At 38.7% G+C, this 25,217-nt stretch overlaps 1 protein-coding gene across 2 annotated transcripts; it reads right to left on the minus strand.

Moving 5' to 3' along the window:
* Positions 1–746: 746 nt before the first annotated feature.
* On the minus strand, positions 747–24,927 carry LOC139156055 (platelet-activating factor acetylhydrolase-like). 2 transcript variants are annotated; one of them, XM_070731398.1, is made up of 11 exons: positions 24,875–24,927; positions 23,250–23,351; positions 21,914–22,064; positions 20,208–20,301; positions 19,010–19,078; positions 17,777–17,921; positions 17,086–17,199; positions 15,746–15,837; positions 13,116–13,286; positions 4,028–4,176; positions 747–883 (listed from the first exon to the last, which is right to left on the minus strand). In XM_070731398.1, the coding sequence occupies exons 2-11, from the start codon at positions 23,319–23,321 to the stop codon at positions 780–782; spliced, it is 1,161 nt and encodes a 386-aa protein (XP_070587499.1). In that variant the 5' UTR covers positions 23,322–23,351; positions 24,875–24,927; the 3' UTR covers positions 747–779. The 2 variants fall into 2 exon arrangements, with proteins under 2 accessions (XP_070587499.1, XP_070587500.1); XM_070731399.1 differs by lacking the exon at positions 24,875–24,927 and having other exon boundaries at positions 23,264–23,343.
* Positions 24,928–25,217: the final 290 nt, after the last annotated feature.

Below are 25,217 nucleotides of genomic sequence, written 5' to 3' on the forward strand. Positions count from 1 at the left end.
AAATGGTTAATCAACACAGCAGTAGTGTTCTTGGGAATAGGACTGAGAAATAGAATATATATTTCAGTCATGGTAAAACTCTCAGACTCTGAAACCCAGATATCATGTACCACCAAAGCTCAGAAAGATAGCTGATTTAGAGTACAAGTTGCATTGAAACAACTAGTTGCCAGTTTAAAATAAATGTTTTCAATTTTGCTTGTATTCTACTTTCCTGTTAAAATACTGTTAAAAATATTGTTATAATAAAAATATATTTAAGAAATCAGTAAAAGCATTCTAAGCCTTTCACTTGAATTGCACTCCAAGGGATAATTCTTATCTTGAAAACTCTATTTTATTTTTGTTGAATTTGTTTTTCACATTTCTGTACTACCCTCAAACAGATCAACTGATTTTCAAATCTAGCTTTTGCATAAATTCTAGCCTTTCAGAAAGGGGAAAACCAAATGTAACAATTGCATTCACATGATATGCGGGGTATGCTTACTGTTAACCACAATGGTGAACTAATTTATCAATCTCTGACATGATTTTTTTTTAAATCAGATCTACTTTTCTTTTCTTTTGTTTTGTTTTGTTGTGTGTGTGTGTGTGTTATTTTGTTACTTTATGGGATGGAGGTGAGAAGAAGCCAGAAATGTCCTACCAAAATCAAAGCCCATATATCTGGGATAGGAAAGGCTAAATGTTTTAAAACATACTTGTTCCAATTGAGCTATCATGAAATAAACAACATTTAGTCATTTAGAATGTTTAAGGACAATTAATGTTTATTTTCACTGAGTTGCTCCTGGAGTTAGGTCAACATTGGTGTCTCGAATGACATTAGGTCCTTTGCCATTTAAAAGAGGGTTCCATTGGTCAAAATCTTTACCAAGACCTAGATAAGATAAATTCAAATCAGATGGCACATATAAATATATGAAAATATTAAACTATTTTCTGAGAAATTATGAACGTTTCTAAGTCATAATATATTTAAATTAAGCTTGCTTTGATGTTCCAAAATTGACATGCTAAAAACTGAAAAGTCATAGTGATAAATATGGATGGATGACTTCATTAAACAGCATATTTTAAATCTCTTAATTTATAAAATCTGGAAATACCCCTTTTTAAACTGAGTTGCAAGGTCAATATACTTTCTGTTTACTTGAAAATTATATTCCATATTTTAATAAAACTTCCAGAGGAGTAGAACCTCATATACAATATAGAAAATATGTATTAAAAACATTAGGAGACTCAACTAAATGCCTGACACTAAAAAGTTAACCACTGGAATGTTCACATCTTCAGGGAAAAAAATTCCACAGGTAAGATTCTGCCATTGACAAGGTAATCTGTAATAAAGGGGTTACTTGGATGAAAGCCTCTGAATATATTTAGTACATAACCAGTTTGATACAAATCATTCAATTATCAGGGTCCCAAGTCAACTGGTGCTATTTGCTTTCTGATATGTCTCAATGGCTTAGATAGAATTTACACTGCTCTAATCTGTGAATAATAGATACAATGTAACCTAAACCTTGTTATATATTAAAAATGCTCATGCTAAACAAGGTAAATACAAGCAGTCCTTATATGACTGATCCTTTATTTAATCTTTAAAAGAAATACTATTTTTATTTTGTGTAGTATTTAAAAGACTCAGATGCTTGGGAGATGAATCTGAATGATACAGACTACTGATGACAAACCTATGACACACGTGTTTAAGGTGACACACCACAACATTTGGATGACACACCAGCATTCACTGATATTCAACAGCAACTATTCTCGAAAGCACCTCCCCAAATTATGTGATTTTCAAAGGTTGCATAGACTGTGGGAATTGGAGTATGCGCAACCTCCAAACTCTGAAAGTGGTTTGTTACAGGAATGCTCTTGCACAGCCTCTGGAGTCTCTGAAAATCACATGAGCACAGGTTGTGCTTTCACAGTGTTTTCAGAGGTCATAGAAGACCATTCTCTGAAGTCACTTAAATACCTTCTGTGAGCAAAGTTGCCTCCGGTAAGCTGCAGGGGTCTGGCAACAGAAAGAGAACAAAGAGAGCCTAAAGGAATACAGCAGGTCTTGGGGATCACTCACACACACGACTGGATTGCATTCTTTAAAATGAATAAATATGTAAAAAATTGTTTCTCTTTTTTTGGTGTGTGTGTATGAGACATATCCGCAGTCAAGTTAGGCAGGTTAGGATTTTTGTTTTACGTGCTGAGCCCAAAATATTTGCCAATGCTATTATAAACAGCCCAACTTCCCTTAAGCTCCCAGGGCAGAGATACAGATTAAGCTCCCTATATTCCTCTTTTTGAAGTATGGTATTTTCAGTTACACTGACCATCAGGAGGTAGTCAGATGTAACCAGTTGGAAGTCATGCTAAACCAAACTTGGAAGTAGGACAATTTAGCCTTTGCAGTTGTCTACTCTGAGAGCTTAAGGATAGGTGGACTGTATATACCATATTTGTCAGAGTATAAGACACACCGGAATATAAGATGCACCTTACTTTTTGGGGAGGAAAATAGGGAAAACAACTTGCTTACCAGATATTCATCTGGGTAGCATCCTTAGTCTGGTCAGTTTCAGCACATTATTTTATCTCCTGATTAGGACTTAAAAAAAACCTTATTTGGAGAGAGTAACAATAAAAGAGCTTGCAAGCCAGTAAGAGCTGGGGACATTGTTAGAACCTGGTTAGGGCTGGAAAGAAAAATTCTGAACAAATAGAGCAATGAAAAAAAACTGCAAAGACTTAGGATTCTGAAAATATTCATAGCAGAGAGTAACAATGAAAGAGCTTGCAAGCTGTAAGAGCTGGGAACATTGTTAGCATCTGGTTAGGGCTGGAAATAAACATTTGGAGCAATTTAGAGCAATGAAAAAACCCTGCAAAGACAGGACTTGGAAAACATTCTTCCCAGACAGTAACAATGAAAGAACCTGCAAGATAAGAGCTGGGAAGATCGTTAACACTTGGTTAGGGCTAGAAAGAAACTTACTTGGAGCAAGTTAAAGTAATGAAAAAAACTTGGCAAAGAGTTAGAGCTTAGAAAACATTCTTCGCAGACAGTAACAATGAAAGAACCTGCAAGATAAGAGCTGGGAAGATCGTTAGCACCTAGTTAGGGCTGGGGGAAAAAAGCTTCAAAAAAGCTGCATTCAGAGTATAAGGCGCACCTGAATTTTCAGCCTCTTTTAGGGAGGAAAAAGGTGCGTCTTATACTCTGAAAAATACGGTATACCATTCTGACAGTCTAAACCACTGAGTATCAGAATTTGCATAGCTTCTATATAATAATAATAATAATTATTATTATTATATTAGATTTGTATGCTGCTCCTCTGAAGACTCGGGGCGGCTCACAACAATAAAGATGGTGCACTGTATATAGTAGTCCTCTGAAGAGCAAAGATGTGCAAACTCAATTTCCAGGAGAGAGTTCCAACCCCATAGGAAAACAGCTGCTACCTGTATCTCAGGAGTTCCAATAAAGATGAAACTAATCTGATGCCTTCGGGTGGTCAATGTAATTGGATGATACAGTACATCGCACTTTTGGGATCCTTTGAATCAGTTTTTGATTCCTGATGATTGGGCAAGTCCCTACAGTTTTCTTGTCAACATTTCAGAAATGGTTTTCCATTGCCCAGGGCTTCCCAGGGCTGAGAAAAGGTGACTGACTCAAGGTCACCCAGCTGGCTTTGTGCTTAAAAAGTAGGACATTCAGCCTCCTGGTTTAATGTTAACCTTAGCCTTAACCACTACACTAAAATTCCATTCTTTCTGTCTGAGTGTCTCTTTCTCTCGTTGAATTTTAACGTGTTCTATTTTATATGCATGTACAGTATGCATTATATTTTCAGGTAGCTTTAGTGATCAAACATTAAAGTTGCATCAAATATTGTGATCCATCGGTGGAAAGATATTGTCTGTAACATATCACATTATCAACATGTAGGGATGAAGGGTTTTTTAAAAAGTTAAATATAAAAGCAATGCAACAACTTACCCAAATGCTGTTGTAAGAAGGCCAGTGAAGCTTTGTTGCTAATATCAATAGCTGTTTGTGGATCTATATCTCCTCTAAGTTTCAAAGTCTTCCCAAATTCGTTTCCAATAAGGAATGTAAAGTCAGGAAAACTCTTATGTACCGATCCTCTGAAAACAGAAAAAAGCCTAATAAGTAACCAAAAAAGTATACAGTGGGGAAAAAAAGTATTTAGTCAGACACCAATTGTGCAAGTTCTCCCACTTATAAAGATGAGAGAGGCCTGTAATTGATGTCATTGGTAGACCTCAACCATGAGAGACAACATGAGAAAACACATCCAGAAAATCACATTGTCTGATTTTTAGCGAATTTATTTCTAAATTATGGTGGAAAATAAGTATTTGGTCACTACAAACAAGATTTCTGGCTCTCACAGACCTGTAACTTCTTATTTAAGAGGTCCTCCACTCATTACCTGTTTGAATTTGTTATCAGTATAAAATACACCTGTCCAGAACCTCAAACCATCTCCAAACTCCACTATGGTGAAGACCAAAGAGCTGTCGACAGATACCAGAAATAAAATTGTAGCCCAGCACCAGGCTGGGAAGACTGAATCTGCAATAGGCAAGCAGCTTGGTGTGAAGAAAGCAATAATTAGAAAATGGAAGCCATACAAGAGCACTGATAATCTCTTTTGATCTTGGACTACACGCAAGATCTCATCTCGTATGGTCAAAATGATCACAAGAATGGTGAGCAAAAATCCCAGATCCACACGGGGGAACCTAGTGAGTGACCTGCAGAGAGCTGGGGCCAACGTAACAAAGGCTACCATCAGTAACACACTACGCCTCCAGGGACTCAAGATTCTGCAGTGCCAGTCATGTCCCCCTGCTTAAGCCAGTACATGTCTGGGCCCGTCTGAAGTTTGCTAGAGAGCATTTGGATGATCAAGAAGAGTATTGGGAGAATGTCATATGGTCAGATTAAACCAAAGTAAAACTGTTTGGTAGAAACACAACTCGTTTGGAGGAGGAAGAATGCTGAGGTGCATCCAAAGATCACTATACTTACTGTGAAGCATGGCGGTGGCAATATCATGTTTTGGGGTGGTTTCTCTGCAAAGGGAGCAGGATGACTGATCCATGTACATGAAAGAATAAATGGGGCCATGTATTGTGAAATTTTGAGTGCAAACCACCTTCCATCAGCAAGGGCACCAAGATGAAATGTGGCTGGATTTTTCAGCATGACAATGATCCCAAATACACCGCCAGGGCAACAAAGGAGTGGCTTCGTAAGAAGCATTTTAAGGTCCTGGAGTGGCCTAGCCAGTCTCCAGATCTCAACCTTATTAAAAACTTTTGGAGGGAGTTGAAAGTCCGTGTTGCCCAGTGACAGCCCCAAAACGTCACTGCTCTTGAGATCTGCATGGAGGAATGGGCCAACATACCAGCAACAGTGTGTGACAACCTTGTAAGGACTTATAGAAAATGTTTGACCTCTGTCATTGCCAACAAAGGATATATAACGAAGTATTGAGATGAACTTTTGTTATTGACCAAATACTTATTTTCCACCATAATTTGGAAATAAATTCGTTAAAAATCAGACAATGTGATTTTCTGGATGTGTTTTCTCATGTTGTCTCTCATGGTTGAGGTCTACCTATGATGTCAATTACAGGCCTCTCTCATCTTTTTAAGTGGGAGAACTTGCATAATTGGTGTCTGACTAAATACTCCCCCCCCCACTGTACCTACAAGATGGAATCTTTACAAACGCTGCTGAAACACATGGAACCTAACTTTTCTTTTTGTTCTGAAGATTTTTGTTTTCTTCATTATATGTTATCTCCACCTGTTTGTCCCAAGGGGCTTGATGGTAACGTTCTGTGATTTTATTTATTTTTTCCAGTGATAATAAATTAGAATTGTTTATTGTCATTATACTAAAAATACACTCAAAAACCTTTTCTTTGGAGATCAAAGGAATGCAACTACAAGATGGGGTAAATTTCAGTTTCTGAGATTTATGTTATATTCATGTTTGATTATTTAAATGATATCACATAGATTATTTTAATCATGTATATAGCAAGGTTACAATAGTTAAGAGCTATCCTACACAATATCTGTATTGTGCTAAACTATCTGCTGATCACTATCAGTAATGGTGTAAATGAATTGACAGGGACAGAGAGAAAAATGTCCACTTTTAAAACAGTGCAGAAGGAAAATTTGATCTCATTCAGAAAGGATGCTTTGGATGTGATTTTATTCCCATGGAAGTACAAAAGGAAAATATTAATTGGTGGTTATTAGTCCTGGCCTCCTACTCGCATTACTGACTAAACAGCAAACATCCCAAAGGTCTGGGTGTTGTATCCTGAAATGGCTACCTTGTAACTCTGTAAATAGTTTGTTCCTCTTTCCAGCGCTGTCTGAGCCCAAGCAGGAAGTCGCTCCTGATTGGCTCAGACGCGGCCGGCTCTAGCTTTGGCGGGAACCGCAAAAGTATAAAAGAAGCGGTTTCTCCAGGCAGAGTCAGTCGGTACTCGCTGAATTGTCACTTTACCTTGCTGAGCTGTCACTTGTTCTCTGAGCTGAATAAAAGTACCGATTGCTCAAAACCCTGTCTCTGGGTCTACTTCACTGGCGACGAACGAACGGAAGAACTTCGCGTGCAACATGGACAAAATCCAGATCGGCCAGGCTCCGGAACTCTTCGATCCCGAGAAAATGACATGGGACGAGTACATGGCCACCTTCGAGATCTTCCTCGAGGCGGCGGGAATGCAGGACGCCGGAGCCGATCGCAGACGGGCTATTTTTCTCAACTACTGCGGCGCAGAGATCCGTAGACTTGCCCAAACTCTCACCGAACCAGAACAAGCAAGAACCACAGCGTGGGACGTACTTCAACAGAAACTAGCGAGCCATTTCAAACCAACCAGACCAGCCATGGTTTACCGGCATCAATTCCACATGATGGCTCAGAGAGAAACCGAGTCGATCAGCCAATTTACAACGCGGCTTCGAACGGTACTTGCTCAATGCAAGTTTAAAGACCCGGAAGCTCGCCTCACCGACGCCTTGGTTTTCGGCATGAAGAGCAACACAGTGAGAAATAAACTCCTCACCGAAGAAGAGCCGACTCTACAAACCGTAATTAAATTAGCGCAGACCGCGGAAGCAGCCGACGCAGCGGCAAGAGAATTAAAAGAGCACGGAAGGCGAGAAATCATTGCCAAAATCGACGCCGAATCTCCCAGCGCCGTGGGAACAGACGACCTCAGCCAGCCAACTAGCAACGGGGACAACTGCCTCCTCCTGCAAGACCAGCCGAGACACCCTAGAGCTACTCACCCAGCCCCCTGCGCGGGCTGCCGGGGAAATCACCAGCGCCATCGATGCCCCTTCCGAGACACTACTTGCCGCCGTTGCAACCGGAGAGGCCACATCGCCATCGCATGCAGGGCAACGGCACCAGAAGAAACTTTTGCCACACAACAATACCAGCGACCTCAAAACCAGCCCCCCCAATCGCGAGAAAGGAGACCGTTCCGCAATTCGAGTCAAAGGAACTACTCAACCGCTAACCGCGACTACAATAGAGGTAACTCTCAATTTTCCGTGAATAACACGGCAACCAAAAAGGGGGCTAAAATTGTTATCTCATTGTTACTAAATAACCAGCCTTGCTCAATGGAGCTGGATACGGGCTCGAGATATACCATCATGCCCTGGGGAAAATTTAAACTATATATGCCTAATGTGTCTAAGGCTGACCTAACTCAAACCTCTTTGGTGATCAGAGACTTCCAAGGGGGGGTAATCTCGGTCCTGGGAACAGCAAATGTACCTATTGCATTTAAGAATGTTAAATGTACCCTTCCCATGCTTATTGTGACGGGGGCCAAACACTCCCTGCTGGGTCTAGCGTGGATGGAACCGTTGGGGATCGAAATTTCGGGTGTGTGTAATGTAAACTGTGATAATATGCCTAACTTTGTGAAAGAGTTCCCTGAAGTGTTCAGCCCCACCTTGGGATTGTATAAGGGACCCCCTATATCTTTCTCTATTGACCCCAAGGTCCCACCGGTTAGACTGAAACCTCGCAGAGTCCCCCTTCCGCTTCTCCCCAAGCTAGACATGCAGCTGGACAAACTCATTAGTCAAGGTATTTTGGTCCCTGTGGAACAGGGGCCATGGGAAACTCCCATAGTGACACCCCTGAAGCCAGATGGCTCTCTAAGAGTTTGCGCTGATTACAAATCAACCCTGAATAAGGCACTCCAACACCACCCCTACCCCATCCCGGTTGTGCAACAACTCTTACACTCCCCGGGGGAGGGGAAAAGGTTCGCAAAGATCGACCTGGCGCAGGCTTACCAGCAACTTCCGGTCGATGAACAAACAGCAAACGCTCAAACGATTGTAACGCACAGGGGGGCTTTCAAATGCACGAGGTTACAGTTTGGGGTAAGCATAGCCCCAGGAATATTCCAGAGCATCATGGAACGCCTATTGTCAGGGGTAAATGGGGCAATTCCATATTTTGATGACATCTTAATTGCAGGGGAAAACCAGGAACAAGTGAACAAAAGAATAAGGGAAGTACTTAAGAGGCTACAGGACAAAGGGTTACGAATCAAGCCTGATAAATGTGTCTGGGGAACTAACAGTATTGAATTCCTTGGGTATAAAATAGATAAAGAAGGTATCCACCCCACAACAGAGAAGCTGAGAGCAATTAGAGAAGCCCCAGAGCCACGAGATAAGAATGAGTTGCAGGCATTTTTGGGCCTCCTTAATTTTTATTCCGTTTTTTTAAAGCAGAAGGCAACAATAGCAGAGCCTCTCCATTGTTTACTCCAGAAGGAAGCCCGCTGGACATGGGGGAAAACTGAACGTGAAGCTTTTTCTCAAATAAAAAACTTATTAACCTCGAAAAGTGTAGTAGTCCAATATAGTGCTTCACTACCCATTAGGCTCACCTGCGACGCTTCGCCGTATGGCATAGGAGGAGTCTTAGCTCACGTTCTACCTAATAAGACAGAGGCCCCAATAGCATTTTTTTCAAGAACCATGACCAGCACAGAGAGGAATTATAGCCAGTTAGACAAGGAGGCTCTAGCATTAGTGGCAGGGGTGAAGAAGTTCCACAATTACATTTTTGGAAGAAGCTTTGAGCTAGTCACTGACCACAAACCCCTACTAGGCCTGCTAGCCCCCAACAAGCCCACTCCACCTTTTATGTCTCCAAGACTAATCAGATGGGCTATTTTCCTCTCAGGGTATCAGTATGAGCTCACCCACAAGGGGGGGAAGGAAATCAATCATGCAGACGGCCTCAGCAGATGCCCCATAGCAGACTTAGTGGAAGACCCTGTTCCTTCCACAGATGTGCTAATGATAGAACTCGAGGAAAACCCACTAACCACAGCAAAAGAGGTAGCTGCACACACGCAGCAAGATCAAATCCTTAAACAAGTGGTGAACTGTGTTCTAAAGGGATGGCAAAATGATATTGTTATACCTGAATTGTGTGATTTTAAAAACAAAAGGCTTGAATTATCGTATGTAAAAGGTTGTTTGCTGTGGGGGGATAGAGTGATCATCCCCAAACGCCTAAGGGAAAAGGTACTCAAAATGTTACACGTGGGCCATCCTGGGATTGTCAGGATGAAGAGCCTAGCAAGGGGGCATTTATGGTGGCCAGGGCTAGATGCTGATATTGAAAGTTGGGTTTCAAAGTGTGACCCGTGCCAAGAGTCAAGGCCCAGTCCCCCCAAAACAACTCCGGCTGAGTGGGAACAGCCTGCTGGTCCTTGGTCTAGGATCCACATTGATTTTGCTGGCCCAGTGGGGTCTCAGTATTTTTTAATAGTGGTTGATGCCTTCTCCAAATGGTTGGAAATAATAGCAATGAACAACATAACCACAAGTGCCACTATCAAGGTATTGAGCAGACTGTTTGCATCCCATGGTTGCCCTGATCTCTTAGTGTCTGACAATGGGCCACAGCTAACAGCCAGGCAATTCGAATTATTCCTAGATGGCCTAGGGGTCAGGCATGCCCTCATCTCGCCTTACTCGCCCTGGGCTAACGGGTTGGCAGAACGTTACGTACGGGTGGCAAAGGAAGCATTGCACAGGTCAGGCCCTGGGGATGTGCAACAAAACTTGGACCAATTCTTACTAACCCAGCACATTACCCCTAACTCGCACACACATGTAAGCCCTGCAGAGTTATTGATGGGAAGGAAGTTGAGGTCACCATTGGACAGGTTAAATCCAAGGTTCTGTGTTAATAATAACCAAATGTGTATGAAACCAGAAAGAGAAATGTATTTGGGACAAAATGTATATGTAAAATGTTTTGATGGAAATGTAAACTGGATGAAGGGAATTATTGTTAAGCAAAACGCACCCAAGACTTATGTTGTTAAACTAGAGGATGGTCGTTTGTGGAAACGACACATAGACCACATTCGGAAACGAGCTGAAAATCAATTGCCACAACCCGCTGACATGGACTCTCCCCCTTCAACAGACTTTAGCACATTGCCCGAACTAAGAAACACGCAAAGAGACTTATCGGGCCAGGGGGAACCATCCAGCGACGCCGAGCCATCCTCGTCCTCCGAAGCCTTCGTTGGGCCTGCCAGGCCAAGTCCGCCGCACCGGGAGAACAGCGGCGAGCCATCCTCCACAGTCAGTGGCGAAGGAGAAATTGAACTGCGCAGGTCAGCGCGAGAGCCTCGGAGGCCTCACCGATTGGACGACTTCGTCACATGGCTTTCTTGATGGATGAGTCCAACTATGAGGGGAGGGGTGTTGTATCCTGAAATGGCTACCTTGTAACTCTGTAAATAGTTTGTTCCTCTTTCCAGCGCTGTCTGAGCCCAAGCAGGAAGTCGCTCCTGATTGGCTCAGACGCGGCCGGCTCTAGCTTTGGCGGGAACCGCAAAAGTATAAAAGAAGCGGTTTCTCCAGGCAGAGTCAGTCGGTACTCGCTGAATTGTCACTTTACCTTGCTGAGCTGTCACTTGTTCTCTGAGCTGAATAAAAGTACCGATTGCTCAAAACCCTGTCTCTGGGTCTACTTCACTGGGGTTTAGTTATAATATTGCCCATTTTTAGAAAAGGGATTAAAGAGATCTCTGCCATAGTAATTTGCCATTAATCTGGTTTGAATAAGGAGAAATTGCAGAAATGTAAATAGGTTTTAGAAGAACATGCTTTATGGGTGATCAAGCATTAGAGGTACAGCATGTTGCTGAAATGTCTTTATGTAGACTTACTAAGTTTGCATTTGACTGAGCCCCAAAGAGTAATCTTCCAAGAAAGCCATCAGCAATCTTTAACCTATTGTGTATTGTATATTGACTGCTGATATTGATTTGGAATAGAACACAGAATGTTAGAACATGGGCACAGGCTTTAGTTATGACATAGTGCGTTGCAGACTCTAGTTATATAGGTTTTTATTTATTTATTAAATTTAAATATTTATTAAATATTAAATTTATATACTGCCCATCTCTCACAATTGAGTGACTCTGGTTCTTAGGCAAGAGGGCTGTCAGCCCTCCAAAATAGGCAAAGAACCGGAACCAGCAAGGATTCCAGGAAGTCGCCTTTTTATTTTTTTAAATTTGTATGCCACCCATCTCTCTCCTACAAGGTGACTCTCACACTTCGTTAAAGAGTAGGAAACCAGAATCTTGAAAATCTGCCCCAGTTGCTTTGTTTTACATATCCCTTTTCTCAAAAAGGAAAAAAAATATGAAAGTTGTCCCTTAATGGTTCAATAATTCCTTTCCCCTTTCCAAGACCAGCTCTACATACTTTTCCAACCAGCCTAAATCACCCAAATATGAAAAGTGTGTAATTAATGGTTCAGTTAGATGTGACCAAAGAAAAGATATGTTGCCTTGTATTTAACAGAGGATCCAGAAGAGATTAGCCTATACAAAATACGGAATAATAAGAGTTTCAAGAGTTCTTGGAGTTCTTCTAGCCAACCCCCCTGCTCAAGCAGAAGACAGGTATTATAGGAATAAGAGACCCTATATCAGTGATGGTGACCCCTTTTTTTGCTTGGGTGAGAAAAGGGCATATACGTTTATGCCTACATCCATAGTTCAATGCCCTCTCTTCATGCAATGCACGCACAACCCCCACCCATCCACGCATGCATGCAGGCCTCACTGAAGGTTCTGGACTTCTGGTAGCCCGGTGGGCCATTCCCCCCCCCCCAGGCTTCAGGAAAGCTTCTGGAGCCTGTGGATGGTGAAAAAAGGGCCCAACGAGCCTACCAGAAGTTCGGAAACAAACTTCCAGTAAGCTTGTTAGGCCAATTTTTTCCCTCCTCAGGGAAGTCTTCTGAAACCTAGGGAATGTGAAAAAGTGCACAAACTTCTGGTAGGCCCCTTGTGCCATTTTTTGCCCTCCCCAGGCTTCAGGAGGTTTTTCTGAAGCCTGGAGAGGGCAAAAATCAGCCCAACAGGCCTAATAGAAATTCAGCAACAAACTCCCAGAAGACCCGTTGTGCTGCTTTTCATCCTCCTCAGGCTTCAGGAGGCTTTCCTGAAGCCTGGGGAGGGCAAAAAGAGCCTCTCCCCACCCTTCGGAAGGCCAAAAATCAGCTGGCATAGGGCAACACCTCTCGTGTCCTCAAATATGGCTCGATGTGCTACCTGTGGCATGTGAGTCATAGGTTTGCCATCATAGCCCTATACAATTATATCACCATATTCCTGATCAATAAGAATACAGAAAAAATATTTAGACCTTGGAAGAGAAATACTATAACAATATTTTCAGGATGGACATTGGGCAATCAAGGAAAATTTATCTCAGGAAAAGAATCCCAGATAGTCTGAGGAAGACCAATGAATTACCTTCACTGTATAATCTTGGATGATGGATTATATAATCCAGGCTTTTGAAGGGATAACTAAAATTCATAGGAACTAATAATGTTATGGGATTATCAAATCTTGCTTTTGTTAATATCATCTCTGGGATTTTGTCATATTTTAGCCATGAGATTTTTACCATTTAAGATTTAAAAATAATAATTTGGCACTCACTTAATAGTTATCATTTTTCTTTCTCTGCCTTTGTAGTTAAGTTTCTTCATCTCTAGGATATTTGAAGCCCACTGGTATTTTTCTGAATTAATAAACAGCAATGGTTGGTGCACGTTAGGATATACTTTTTCAGATAGGGGAAACATCCACGCATCAAGAGCAACACCGCATCTGTTCAGAAAAAAAAGTTCAATAACATGACTGTACCAGTTTGCACATCCTAAAATGTACGTAGATCACACATCTGCACCCATAAAGACATTTTGGGTTAATTTTATTAAGTTCTATTAGGAGAAACAGTGTAAAACATGTTCAATGTTGAGTGGCGGTGGGCTCTTCTACAATAAGTTATTTAATAAAGATTGAAAGGTAAAAGGAATTGTCATGGCATACTTTAAGGCTATCCTGAGTTACAGATCTTTCCATGAACACTGGGCTGTAGTGGATTTCAAGATGAATCCAGGGAAAGGGTACTATATAAGGTTGGCGTCATTTAATGGAAATGCTTGTAACTGGCTGATATAATGTTGTGTAATCATTTTCTTTACTGTGATTTTCTGTTTATTTGAGGCAAGCTATCTTGAATTTATAGAATAAGTAGCATATACGGTACATCTATTTACCAATCAATCAATCCTGCATCTGCAGCTCTACTACTATGAATTTATTATAGTGATTGATTGATTGGATTTCTATGCCGCCCCTCTCCGAGGACTCAGGGCAGCTAATATTCACACATAGGTAGAATATTCCACTCTTCAGTACAAATAGTTGTAAAAACAATTTATATCCATTACAATGGAGGATTTCCTACTTTTAATTCAGATTAAAGAGGGCTATCTCTATTTAGTGTCAGATTATAGATAGAATATTATTTCCTACCAATAGTCAATCCAAGAGTAAGTCAAACCAACAAATTATAATTAGAAAAGGGAATCTCTAAGCAAATAAAAAGGACCACACACAATTAGAGGATGGCCTATAATTTGGAACAAAGTCTTAAAAGAAATGTAATAAAAGCAATTCATTGACTCTTATTTGGCTAGCAAAGCCACAGTATCACAAAAAACGTTCACAATTGAGGAATGGGGACAGCTATACTTATTGAATAGTATTATTTATTCTCTCTGAGTCTTCGGAGAGGGGCGGCATACAAATAATAATAATAATAATAATTAATAAACATACTCAAAAACATACTGAAAAAAGATCGCACAGACTGACTACAAGCATAGGCATGATGCTGTGGCATAGATGATCCACTGGAACTTGTGCCAGAACTACATCTACCAGTGGCAAAGTGCTGGTGGGATCATAAGCTCGAAAAAGTGGTCGAAAATGAGCAAGCAAAATTACTGTGGGACTTCCGACTTCAGACTGACCGATTTTTGAAGCATAATACACCAGACATCCTGATAGTGGCGAAAAATAAAGTATGGCTCATTGACATTGCAATCCCAGGAGACAGCAGAATTGAGGAGAAGCAGCTAGAGGAATTGGCGAAATATGAAGATCTAAAAATCGAGCTGCAACGACTGGTATAAGCCAGTGAAATAGTCCCAGTGATCATTGACACGCTGGGTGCAGTGCCAAAGGATCTCAGTGGACATTTGAAAACCATCAGAATTGACAAAATCTGCATCGGTCAATTGCAGAAGGCCGCTTTACTGGGATCAGCATACATAATTTGCCACTACACGCAGTCCTAGGTGCTTGGAAAGCACCCGACTGCTGATGAAATACAAAATCCAGCATAGTGATCTCATTTGCTGTGCTGTATTGTTAATAATAAAAATAACAACAATAATAATTTAACAATACTCATACACTTCACTTTAAAAATTGGCAGAAATCATTGTGCACTATTCACCTATTCCATGAATTTATGTAAGAATTATGGAGGGAAGGAGGAACAGAGAGAAAGAATAACCACCATCAAGGTGGGCAGACTCAGTTACAATGGTGATTACTATACCACTGAAGATCCAGATTAGGGACAGGTCATAATGGAGAAAATAAATCTATGCCGTTGATGAAAACTGACAATGACTTGATGGCATATAATCAAGCAAGCAAGCAATTGACAGAAGTTATCTTCTCTTGATATTATGCATAAACCCTGACTTCCTTACAGCCATAACTGGAACTGGAATTCCCATTGCTGAGCAATATGATCATGAAGAATAACGTTATGTGACTGGATCACTTAGCAGTGGCAACCCCAACAGTCCCGTTGCCATTATAACTCCAGATGCTAAGTGGAGGGAGTCCAAGATGAGGGTAGTGGAGGTCCTGGAAGCCTGGCGCAGGTAGGTTGAGGGGGGGGAGCTGCTGCAGTGTGAAGATGCCTGTAGATGAGCAAGGGGCATTTACGCACCCCAACAATGGTAAATGCAGATAAGCTGCCAAGTGTCCAACTCTTGATCATGTGACTACTGGGGGAGGGGGTCTGAAATGGCCATACCTTTGGGGATGGATTGCTTAAGTGCTGTTGTTCAGGGCTGCCATAACTTCAACAAGTTATGGCAAATAGCCATCTCTCAAGGACTATCTGTAAAACAAATATTACTGCAAAGAAAAACAGCAACTAGGTCACCCTGATGTGTTGTGTTTTTTTTACCAGTTCTTACTTGAATCGTGTATCTTTGCTAAGTGTTTCTATGACTGTGGCAGCACCAAAAGAATGCCCCATTGCTGCTATCTTCTGTAAGTCAATAGAATCCTGGGGGAGAAAAATGAAATTGAATGATATTACCTTTTGTTTTCAATCTGGTGATGATTCTATTTTAATTCATTCTATATATACTGAGGATCCCGATTCCTCTAAATCAAGAATTAACTTAATGCCCTTCGATGTTAGCCATCAGTCACTACATCTTTTGCCAAAATTAAACTGCTGAAGATGATTGGCATGAAGTTCGGATGTCTATCCCAGTTTCTTAACCATGTTCAGAAAATTCTTTAACATTAAGCTTACTATGTGACACTATTTCTGGATAACATACAGAGGAATGAAAAGATCACAAACCTTTGTTTTAAATAGTGATTGGAACTGAGTGAAAATGGTGAATACTGTCTTCCGAACAGCCTTATTAAAAAGCTTCATATAATAGAGTAAAACATATATACCCTGTTTTCCCCAAAATAAGACATCCCCTGATGAGAAGTTCAATCAGGCTTTTGAATGCATGGCAAATAAGACTAAGCACTTATTTAAGGGTTCAAAAGAAATATAAGACAGGGACTTATTTTCAGGAAAACATGATAGATTAATACCAAGAATATAGTAGATCCGCTGCAAAGAATTAGATGAATAGCAGTAAGATCCTGGACTTAGATCTATGTTCAGGACTATCTATGTTCAAGTAACTCTCAGGACTGTAGTTGAACATATAATTAACTGGGTGCCTCAAGAGACTCTCGGATAAATGAATCAATATGTTTTAACATGTAAGAAAGCAGATGGCATAGGAAGATGGGTGCCATGTGAGAAACCAAGTGAGTAACATATATGTTAGTGAAAGTAGAATAAAAAAAGGCTAGTCAATGAAGTGTTGAAGCAAATGCTTTTCATCTTAAGTCTCTTAAGGAAACTCTTGAATGATACACTTTGCTTAGAAAGGTAAGTGCAAAATTGGACTTTTTTTAAAGAAGCAATCATAGATTTATATTGGTTTACCACAAATTAACAAGTCTAAGTATTACAGTATTCAGTTTCCTCAAAAGAAATACATGTTATAAGGGCAATTATTATATTAAAAGTCATCAATTTGATTTTCTGGTACCATTTGAACCTTTAGAGAAACACAAAATCAGATTCATCCAATATCACAGTGGTATAAAAACAAAGGTTTAAATGTTCTACAATAGCACTTCAGCAAACAAAGTGCCAGTCAAAAATATACAGTATAATACAACATACCAAATTATGACTTTCCAATTAGCAAAGGGAATGTTCTACCTCATTTACCTTTAAAAGACTCCAGTTGAAATTTAAAGGCAAAATGTTCTTGGCGGGTTTTCCAGAATTAATTTCAAGCAAAAGGTCAAGAGCTCTAATGCATTCAGCTGCCCTTTTCTTTACCTACATGAAGAAGAGACAAAAGCCACTTTTAGTATATGATTTAGCAATCTGAAAAAAAATCTATGGCTTCTATCTATATAAAATGTGTGATTGAGATTTTTATAAGCTAGGGGTTTATCTTTAAAGGGGGTAATAATTAGGTCTCATTTTGGAAAGAAAAATTCCTTGGTCACCCTATGCTGTATGCTGAGAGAATGTGGTAAATGTGACCATGTTCCTTCCCTTAGATCTTTCAATGCTTTTTTAATATCATCAGCCTCCGAGGAGCATAAGATTTTTGGTTACATGGCTCTGCTCCTATACTGATGGTCAATTGCAGAAGCAGATGTTCGGGGATATTTACATCATAATCCTTTACTCTTGCGCCACACCATTCCTCAAAATTCATGCCATCGTAACTATCGAGTTCTGAGTCATCATCCACTGGATTTTAAAAGAGATAAATTGGATGGCACAACCATATTTACTTCAGCTATGGAGTGTATGACTTAAAAATGATTTTAAATATAGGGGTTCCTAAGACTGAATCAATTATGCTTCTGTAGTACACTAGGATTTAGAAAATTTGCACAAATACCTGTTTCCGCCTCATCAAATATTCATTTTCATTTGGTTTTAGTTTTCTATAGTACATCCACATCTTGTATAATGCTGGGTGTTTTCTTTTGCCTCCTACAGGGGGGATTTCTTTATAGTAATATGTAGCTGCAGAGGACTGGTCTCTAATGGGAAAAAAACACTCTGCTTTGAGACAGCAACATTTCCCCCCTCAAAGCTCATAAAATGACTTAAAGATGTTTAAAATAAATGTTGTATTAATAAATATATTAGAACCCATTCCTAATTTAGCACCAGAATATAACATTAAAGAAAACTTGGCATGTAAAAGGTGAAGATTACTAAGGTTAATAAGTACAGATGGCAAAAGAATGTGTTTACATCTGAAATAACCCTTTCTTTTTACAGCCCTGTAATTTCTTAATTTGGAATAGAGTTGAGGCAACTAGATGGAGCTAACTGTTTACTGGCTGGGTTCTGAATTCACAGCAGTTTTTTTTTCTTTGCACTCTGGAGAGAAACATCTGCCGCTACCTAGGATTCAACTCTTAACCTTCAGAGTGGGCCATCACCCCAGTCAAATTTATATCTAAAACATTACCCTTTTAATTGACAGACTGACTTAGTAATTGATAAAAGGAGTTGAGAATTTCTGAATGTGTGAAAGACTGTTTTAATAGTGTTAAGAGTGAATTTGGGGAAGAAATTTGTAATCAATTCTTTATTTTAGGATTATGATTTGATCCCGTAAATAAATGCAATAACCCTAATTTTGAAGAGCATTCAATTGTTTGCCTAGTGATGATTTTTACAGTATCTCCACAGGAAAAGCAAACTGTGATCATAAATTTTATAATATGCCCATCATGCCTAAACATTATTAAAGCCTGTCTGTCTGTTAAGGCAGCTAGAAAGTAAAATAACTTGAGTTCTAGTTCTACCATCCATCTGGATGACCAGGTGACTCAGTCTCTCTCAGTCCAAATTACTTCAGAAAGTTGTTGTTGAGAAAATAGAGGAAGTATTAGGTATGCTTGCTGCCTTGAGTTATTTATAAAAAACAATAAAGGCAAAATATAAACAAATAAGTAAAAATTAGTCAAGTGACTCAGCATCATCCCATAGGCAACTGAATCACTACAGTTATTATTCCATAGTGGATTCTTTGGTAGTCTCAGTTTGCAAAGTACTTAATTAAATTCTATGTACTTATTTCTACCTCAATCAATTAAAAATTGAAATATAAGCATACCTATGCTCCACAGAAGCAACAACAAACCCCTGAGATGCCATTTCAATGCAAATCGCAGAATATATCGTCCTGGTGAAATAAATACAATTTTGCAAATTAAGCCAGTCTTTTAAATCATTTGCATGCTACATCTCCTTTCTTACTACTGTATTGACATGAGGCTTTATACATAAACAATCTTAATTCCTAGATTTTAAAAAAGATACGTCATCCACATATTTATATGGCAAAATGTATAAAGATGAAAAAATGAGAGAGAATGGATCGGGGAAATATATACACCTTATGTTGAAGAGAATTCTGCTAGTCTTCCAGTTCCCCTTTTGCAGTGTGGGAAATATTTGTTAGTCTTGACTGTAGTCACCAAGGTAGCTTTAAGGCTGTTTTCCCCTCCCCAGAATCTATTCACATTCATAAACAATTAGGGGCATGGGATATGTACTGCTGCAAAACATTATCTGGGTCAGCAGGTAACTAGAAATGTGCAGGGCAAATAAAATGAACAAAGACAATAAAGTGGAGAGTGTGTTGGATAATAAATATCGGGGAGGAGTTGGATGATGAAAAACAAATGCCCAGAGCCATCTTGTAGGGCAGATGGGTGACATAAAAGTTTAATAAATAAAATATATTGGTATCTATAAAGCTGTTATGAAGGGAATGCAACATGAAAATTGTACAGATAGGCAGGCCTGGGAGAATTCCATTTCAACAATCAAAAAAACAAAGGCTAAAGCTTATGAAGTGCCCCAATTACAGGTGCATGAATAAACGTGGGAAAGCTCACACATGGCCATAAACTAGACACTCTAGTTCCATCTAGGTTCCTCCAGGTATGTCTGACCACAGCTAATTTAGTCAGCTCAGCATGGTATGGAGTTATGTTAGTTTTGGTTATAACTATCTTCATCTTAATTATCATCTTCAAAACTACCAATATTAATATTGCAGGTTTGAAATGGTTAAATAATATATAAGAAAAAGACTCATCATGGCACATATTTCAGGAAATATTTTTATTTATTTATTTAATATGAGAGTCATATGCTGCCAGTTTTGCCAGGTTTCTAACTGATGACATTTATAGGGTGAAGCTGTGCCAGAAAAAAATGATGTTATCCTATTGTGAGCATGGTTTACATGGGAAACCAGACTTGCTTTTTCAGAGATATCAGATATGTAAAAAAGGCATTATTACCTAAATCCTCCAAGTCCATGGGAAAAAATAATTAGGGGATATTTTTCTCCAGTCTTGAATTTAGCATTCCATTTTGCAGGAGCTGTAACTGAGTCTAAACAGAAGAAAGCAATCTTGTTTTTGATTTTTTTTAATGATTTCACTAGACTGAATTTGAACTCATTTTTAAAAATGCACTGCATTCTTAAGATAGCTTTTAAAGAATAACTCAAGATACACTTAATGCAAAATGTTAAAATACTTAATCCTGAATGACACTATCCCAGTATAAATATATTTTAGAAAGTTATTTTCTTAAAAATAATAATACAAATTGTTCTCATGCTGTGTATTGACTAATCATATGATGACCATTTCAGCATTCAATCCTCAACTTTTAGCCACTATTATCCAAAATATCTGTTGCAAAGGAGACTGTAGTTAAGTGAATTTTGCCCCAGTTTACAAGCTTTCTTACAATTGTTAAGTGAATCCCTGTAATTGTTAAATTAGTAGTAGTAGTAGTAGTAGTAATAATAATAATAATAATAATAATTATTATTATTATTATTATTATTATCATTATCATTATTATTTATTAGATTTGTATGCCACCTCTCCGTAGACTCAGACCGGCTCACAACAGAATAATAACAGTGTAACAAATCTAATATTAAAAACATCTAAAACCCATCATTAAAACCATACAACACAATCATACCATGCGTAAACTATATAAGCCTGGGGTATCTCAATTCCCCCATGCCATAGGTGGGTCTTTAACAACTTACGAAAGGCAAGGAGGGTGGGGGTGGTTCTAATCTCTGGGGGGAGTTGATTCCAGAGGGCCAGGGCTGCCACAGAGAAGGCTCTTCCAAGGGCCTGCCAGATGACATTGTTTAGTTGACAGGACTGGAGAAGGCCAACTCTGTGGGACCTTATCGGTCGCTGGGATTCGTGCGGCAGAAGACGGTTCCAAAGGTATTCTGATCTTATGCCATGTAGGGCTTTATATGTCATTACCAACACTTTGAATTGTGACCGGAAACTAATCGGCAACCAATGCAGGCTGCGAAGTGTTGAAGAGACGTGGGCAAATCTGGGTAGCCCCACGATAGCTCTCGTGGCCGCATTCTGCACAATCTGGAGTTTTCAAACACTCTTCAAAGGTAGCCCCATGTAGAGAATGTTGCAGTAGTCGAACCTCGAGGTGATGAGGGTATGAGAGACTGTGAGTAGTGACTCGCTGTCCAAATAGGGTCGCAACTGGTGCACCAGTAACATGGCAATTAAGTGAAACTGGCTTTGAATTTGCTGACAGAAGGTCGCAAAAGGTGATCACTTGACCCTGGTAAACTGCAACTGTCATAAACATGAGTCATTGGACAAGTGTCTTATTTCTGATTACGTGACCATGGAGATGTTGTAATGGTCATAAGTGTGAAAAATGACCCTATCACTTTTTCAGTACCATTGTACCAGTCTCTAAATGAACTGTGGTAAATCTAAGACTATCTAATAAGTAACAAGAAGCTAAAGTCTCAATGTATAAGAAACTATTTCTAATAGCATTAATCAGAATATTGCTAATATCTACATAATAACTTTTTCTAACAATCAAATTTAAAAAATACATACACGTGAGAGTGGGAGACTAAAAACATTTCTGCACAAGAATATGCTCATAATGGACTGGTGCTATAATTCATAACCCCTCTGAAACTTACCAAAATAATTTGCTAGAATGATCTCCTCTACTATCCAATACATGCTAACAAAACTAGAGAGTCCAGAATAATATTCTTTATTGGGAATCCATTTTGTAGCTTCAGAATTCGTATCATTTTGGGAAGGATAATACAGACGCAAAAATGTCCCCTAGTGTAAAATAATAAAAAGAATTATTGAAAGCTGTTTTTATTTTTTTAAGCGTGAATTAATAAGAAATGCTGTACCTTTAATTCAACTTATTTTAAACATTGACAAGTGAAAAAAAATTGCTTAGAAGTAGTGTTTCAAATTAAAATAGTTTTTTTTTTTAAAGCATTCATGTCGGCTATAATCAACATAGAATTTGGATGCTATCATTATCTGCATCTGCTGATTTATGGCATCAGCAGAGTCAAATGGTAAAACTTTGCATTTCATTGCAGTCTGGAATTCTATATCCGCTCTATTCACAGAAAATGTATTTATCACAAACAACTTGAAATCCCTTTTTATATCCCATTATTTTTATTTCCCATTATTATGGTATCCCCATTATAAAATGTATCTCTTTTTATATCCCATTATTATAATCACCTTATCATTGGCTAGGATAGATTTTTGTATTTATTTTGTAATGAGTGAAAAAAGCAAATGAACGGCTTCTTCTTTATTTCTATGGTAGCAAAATGAATGAGAGATGTGAGTGAACCCAAAACATGGATTTGTTATGGAGGTTTTCCATAAAAGCTTATAAAAAGAAAAGAGAATAACAACAATAAGCCATCTAGAGGCGCCTCAGCAAGATGGGTGACGTAGAAATTTAATAAGTATTTGTGCAGCAAGTTAGACGTCTGAATGGGACAATAGTGAGCTTGTATCAGGAATGGTTCAAAATACATAATACATAACATAGTTCCCTCTAAGCTGAGCAGTGAGCAATGGCTCACTTAAAAATCATCATCAACTCAGAGTTTTTCAAACCTGCCCAGAAGCCGAGAGGGAAAGAGTGAGAGGGAAAGAGTGCCGCCCAGTCCCAAAGGGACTGCCGCTCAGACACTATACTTTTCCGCCCACCCCCCCAAAAAATTAGAGGGAACACTGATACATAACTGACGGGAGGAATTATGAAACTGATGAGCACAAGTACCTTGGTGTCATCTGCTTTGTTTGGAAATGACATTCTACCAGTTTCCTGACTAGTAACTAATAAAACTTCTACCCTGAAAACAATAATGTTACATAGATAATAGGCTAAAGTATTTTATATTTTGGATTAGTTTTATCTTCATGCAAGCTATTTGGCAGTCTTATTAATGCAAAATTGGGTTTATTAATAATGGCAGTTATAACTACCTGAGTACCATTACCAGTCATGAGGTCTGTACATCCCACAGAATAAGGGCCTTTCCCTTCAGGAATTCCCATGCCTGTTTGCTTTAATGTTTGCAGACAAACCTGAAAAACAAGGAAATGGATAAAAGCATAGGGATTATACTAAGTTAAAAAATGCAATGACAAAGTTAAATATTACGATGGGTTTGTCCAGATAAAAAACATACTAAAAATTCAACAGAGGAAAATGAGACAAAGTTAAATTTAGATTAATTATTAATTATGCCAACTACTGTATATGTTTCTTATCTCTTCCTTAGTATATATTATTACTGATGCCAAAAATATTTGTAAGGAACTGTTATAATATGCATACATTTATTACTTCCTTCCCTTCCTTTCTTACTGTAGAGATTAGCTGGGGAAAGATGATGGTAGCAATATTTAATAGCATTCATTTATGAATTATCTGCTACTGAAAGAAAGAACTCAGAAAGGGATTGTCCTACACAAGTAACATTTTAGATTATGTTTCTCATTAATGTTTTTTGTAAAATAAACACAGACATGTACATTATTTATACAGGGGCTAGTAGAAATCTGAGATGTAGAATTAAATGCAGGGAACACAATTCTATTACAGATTAATTCACAAAGTCCATATTCTAATAAGGACTATAAAGAATGTCACTGAATAAACATTTACAGTACAATAATATGAACAAATACAGTTTATTCACAATTGATTAGTGCTATTTTCCCAAACTATAATTCACAGTCATTTATTTTTTTGAAACTTTGAATAGCTTTGGTATGAGTATACAGATATTTTTTAAAATTCAAGAGGAACTTGAAATGTGGAATGAAAAGAACATAAATTCCAGAGTATGTTTCTGTATAGTTGGAACAGAGTAAAGCCCGCTGATTTAAACAGAAAACTAACCATATAATCTGTAGTGGATGATGAGGTTGTTTTACAATTATGTGGCCCATCTTCAAGACAAAGAAAAATACCAATGCAAGCAATAGCACCAGGCTAGTAGATTTTGCTGAAGGACAGGAACTTTTATATCATGAACTCATTTTACAAGGAAAAGGCTAGCAGAAATTGGACATGGAATAGTCCATCTGGGTTTACAAGCGACATTGACTACATCATGTCAAGTGTTATATTTTGCAATTATATTGTTATCAATTTCTTTAATGTTGAAAGTGACTTAAGAATGGTACAAGCTAAAGTAAAGACTATCAAAAAAAACATATGAAAAAAGATAAAAATGTCACAAAAAATGAAAACTAAGAGTGATAAGATGCTAGAGAAGAGCAGTAATTTTGAGATTAACATATCAAACCACTTTGCTCTATTGCAAGTTTTGGAAGAGATGAATATTATGGATCAAAATGAACAAATAATCAAAAATGTCCTTGGTCTACTATATCTATAGCACTGCAGGGAAAACACTTTGTATAATCAAACATCTTAATGAAACTATTGATTTAATTAAAAAATAAATAATGAAGAATACTATAAAGCTTGTCTACATTGAACTTTGTAAGGCCATTAGAAAACATATCCAAGAAGAAACATGTCTGTTTAACATGAAGCCTGTGAAAAAGGCAATTGAAGAAAAGGAATGTTGACTTACCTGAATGTTCTTCTCTGTACACTGCGTAGAGTCCAGGTATGGGATATTAACCTCTGTCTGTTGCTAGGGACTGAGTTAAAAATAGACATGCTCACGCCTCCTTTATTTCAGTGTTCCAATTAACATCCAAGAAATAAATCAGAGTCCAAACTTTGGCCTTCTTCCAAGTTCCAATTTATTAACAGAGCCATGTTGGTTACAAACTGTAGTCAACCCGATACGAACTTTCCCTACAGTTCTCTGACCAGGTGAAAGTTCATCTCTTGTCCCCACATCCACAAATTCATCACATGGACCACTCCATTTCTCTCAATGTCCACAATTCTCCCTGTACTTCTGGCTG

Source organism: Erythrolamprus reginae, unplaced genomic scaffold (assembly GCF_031021105.1).
Source record: "Erythrolamprus reginae isolate rEryReg1 unplaced genomic scaffold, rEryReg1.hap1 scaffold_254, whole genome shotgun sequence".
Taxonomy (NCBI): domain Eukaryota; kingdom Metazoa; phylum Chordata; class Lepidosauria; order Squamata; family Dipsadidae; genus Erythrolamprus; species Erythrolamprus reginae.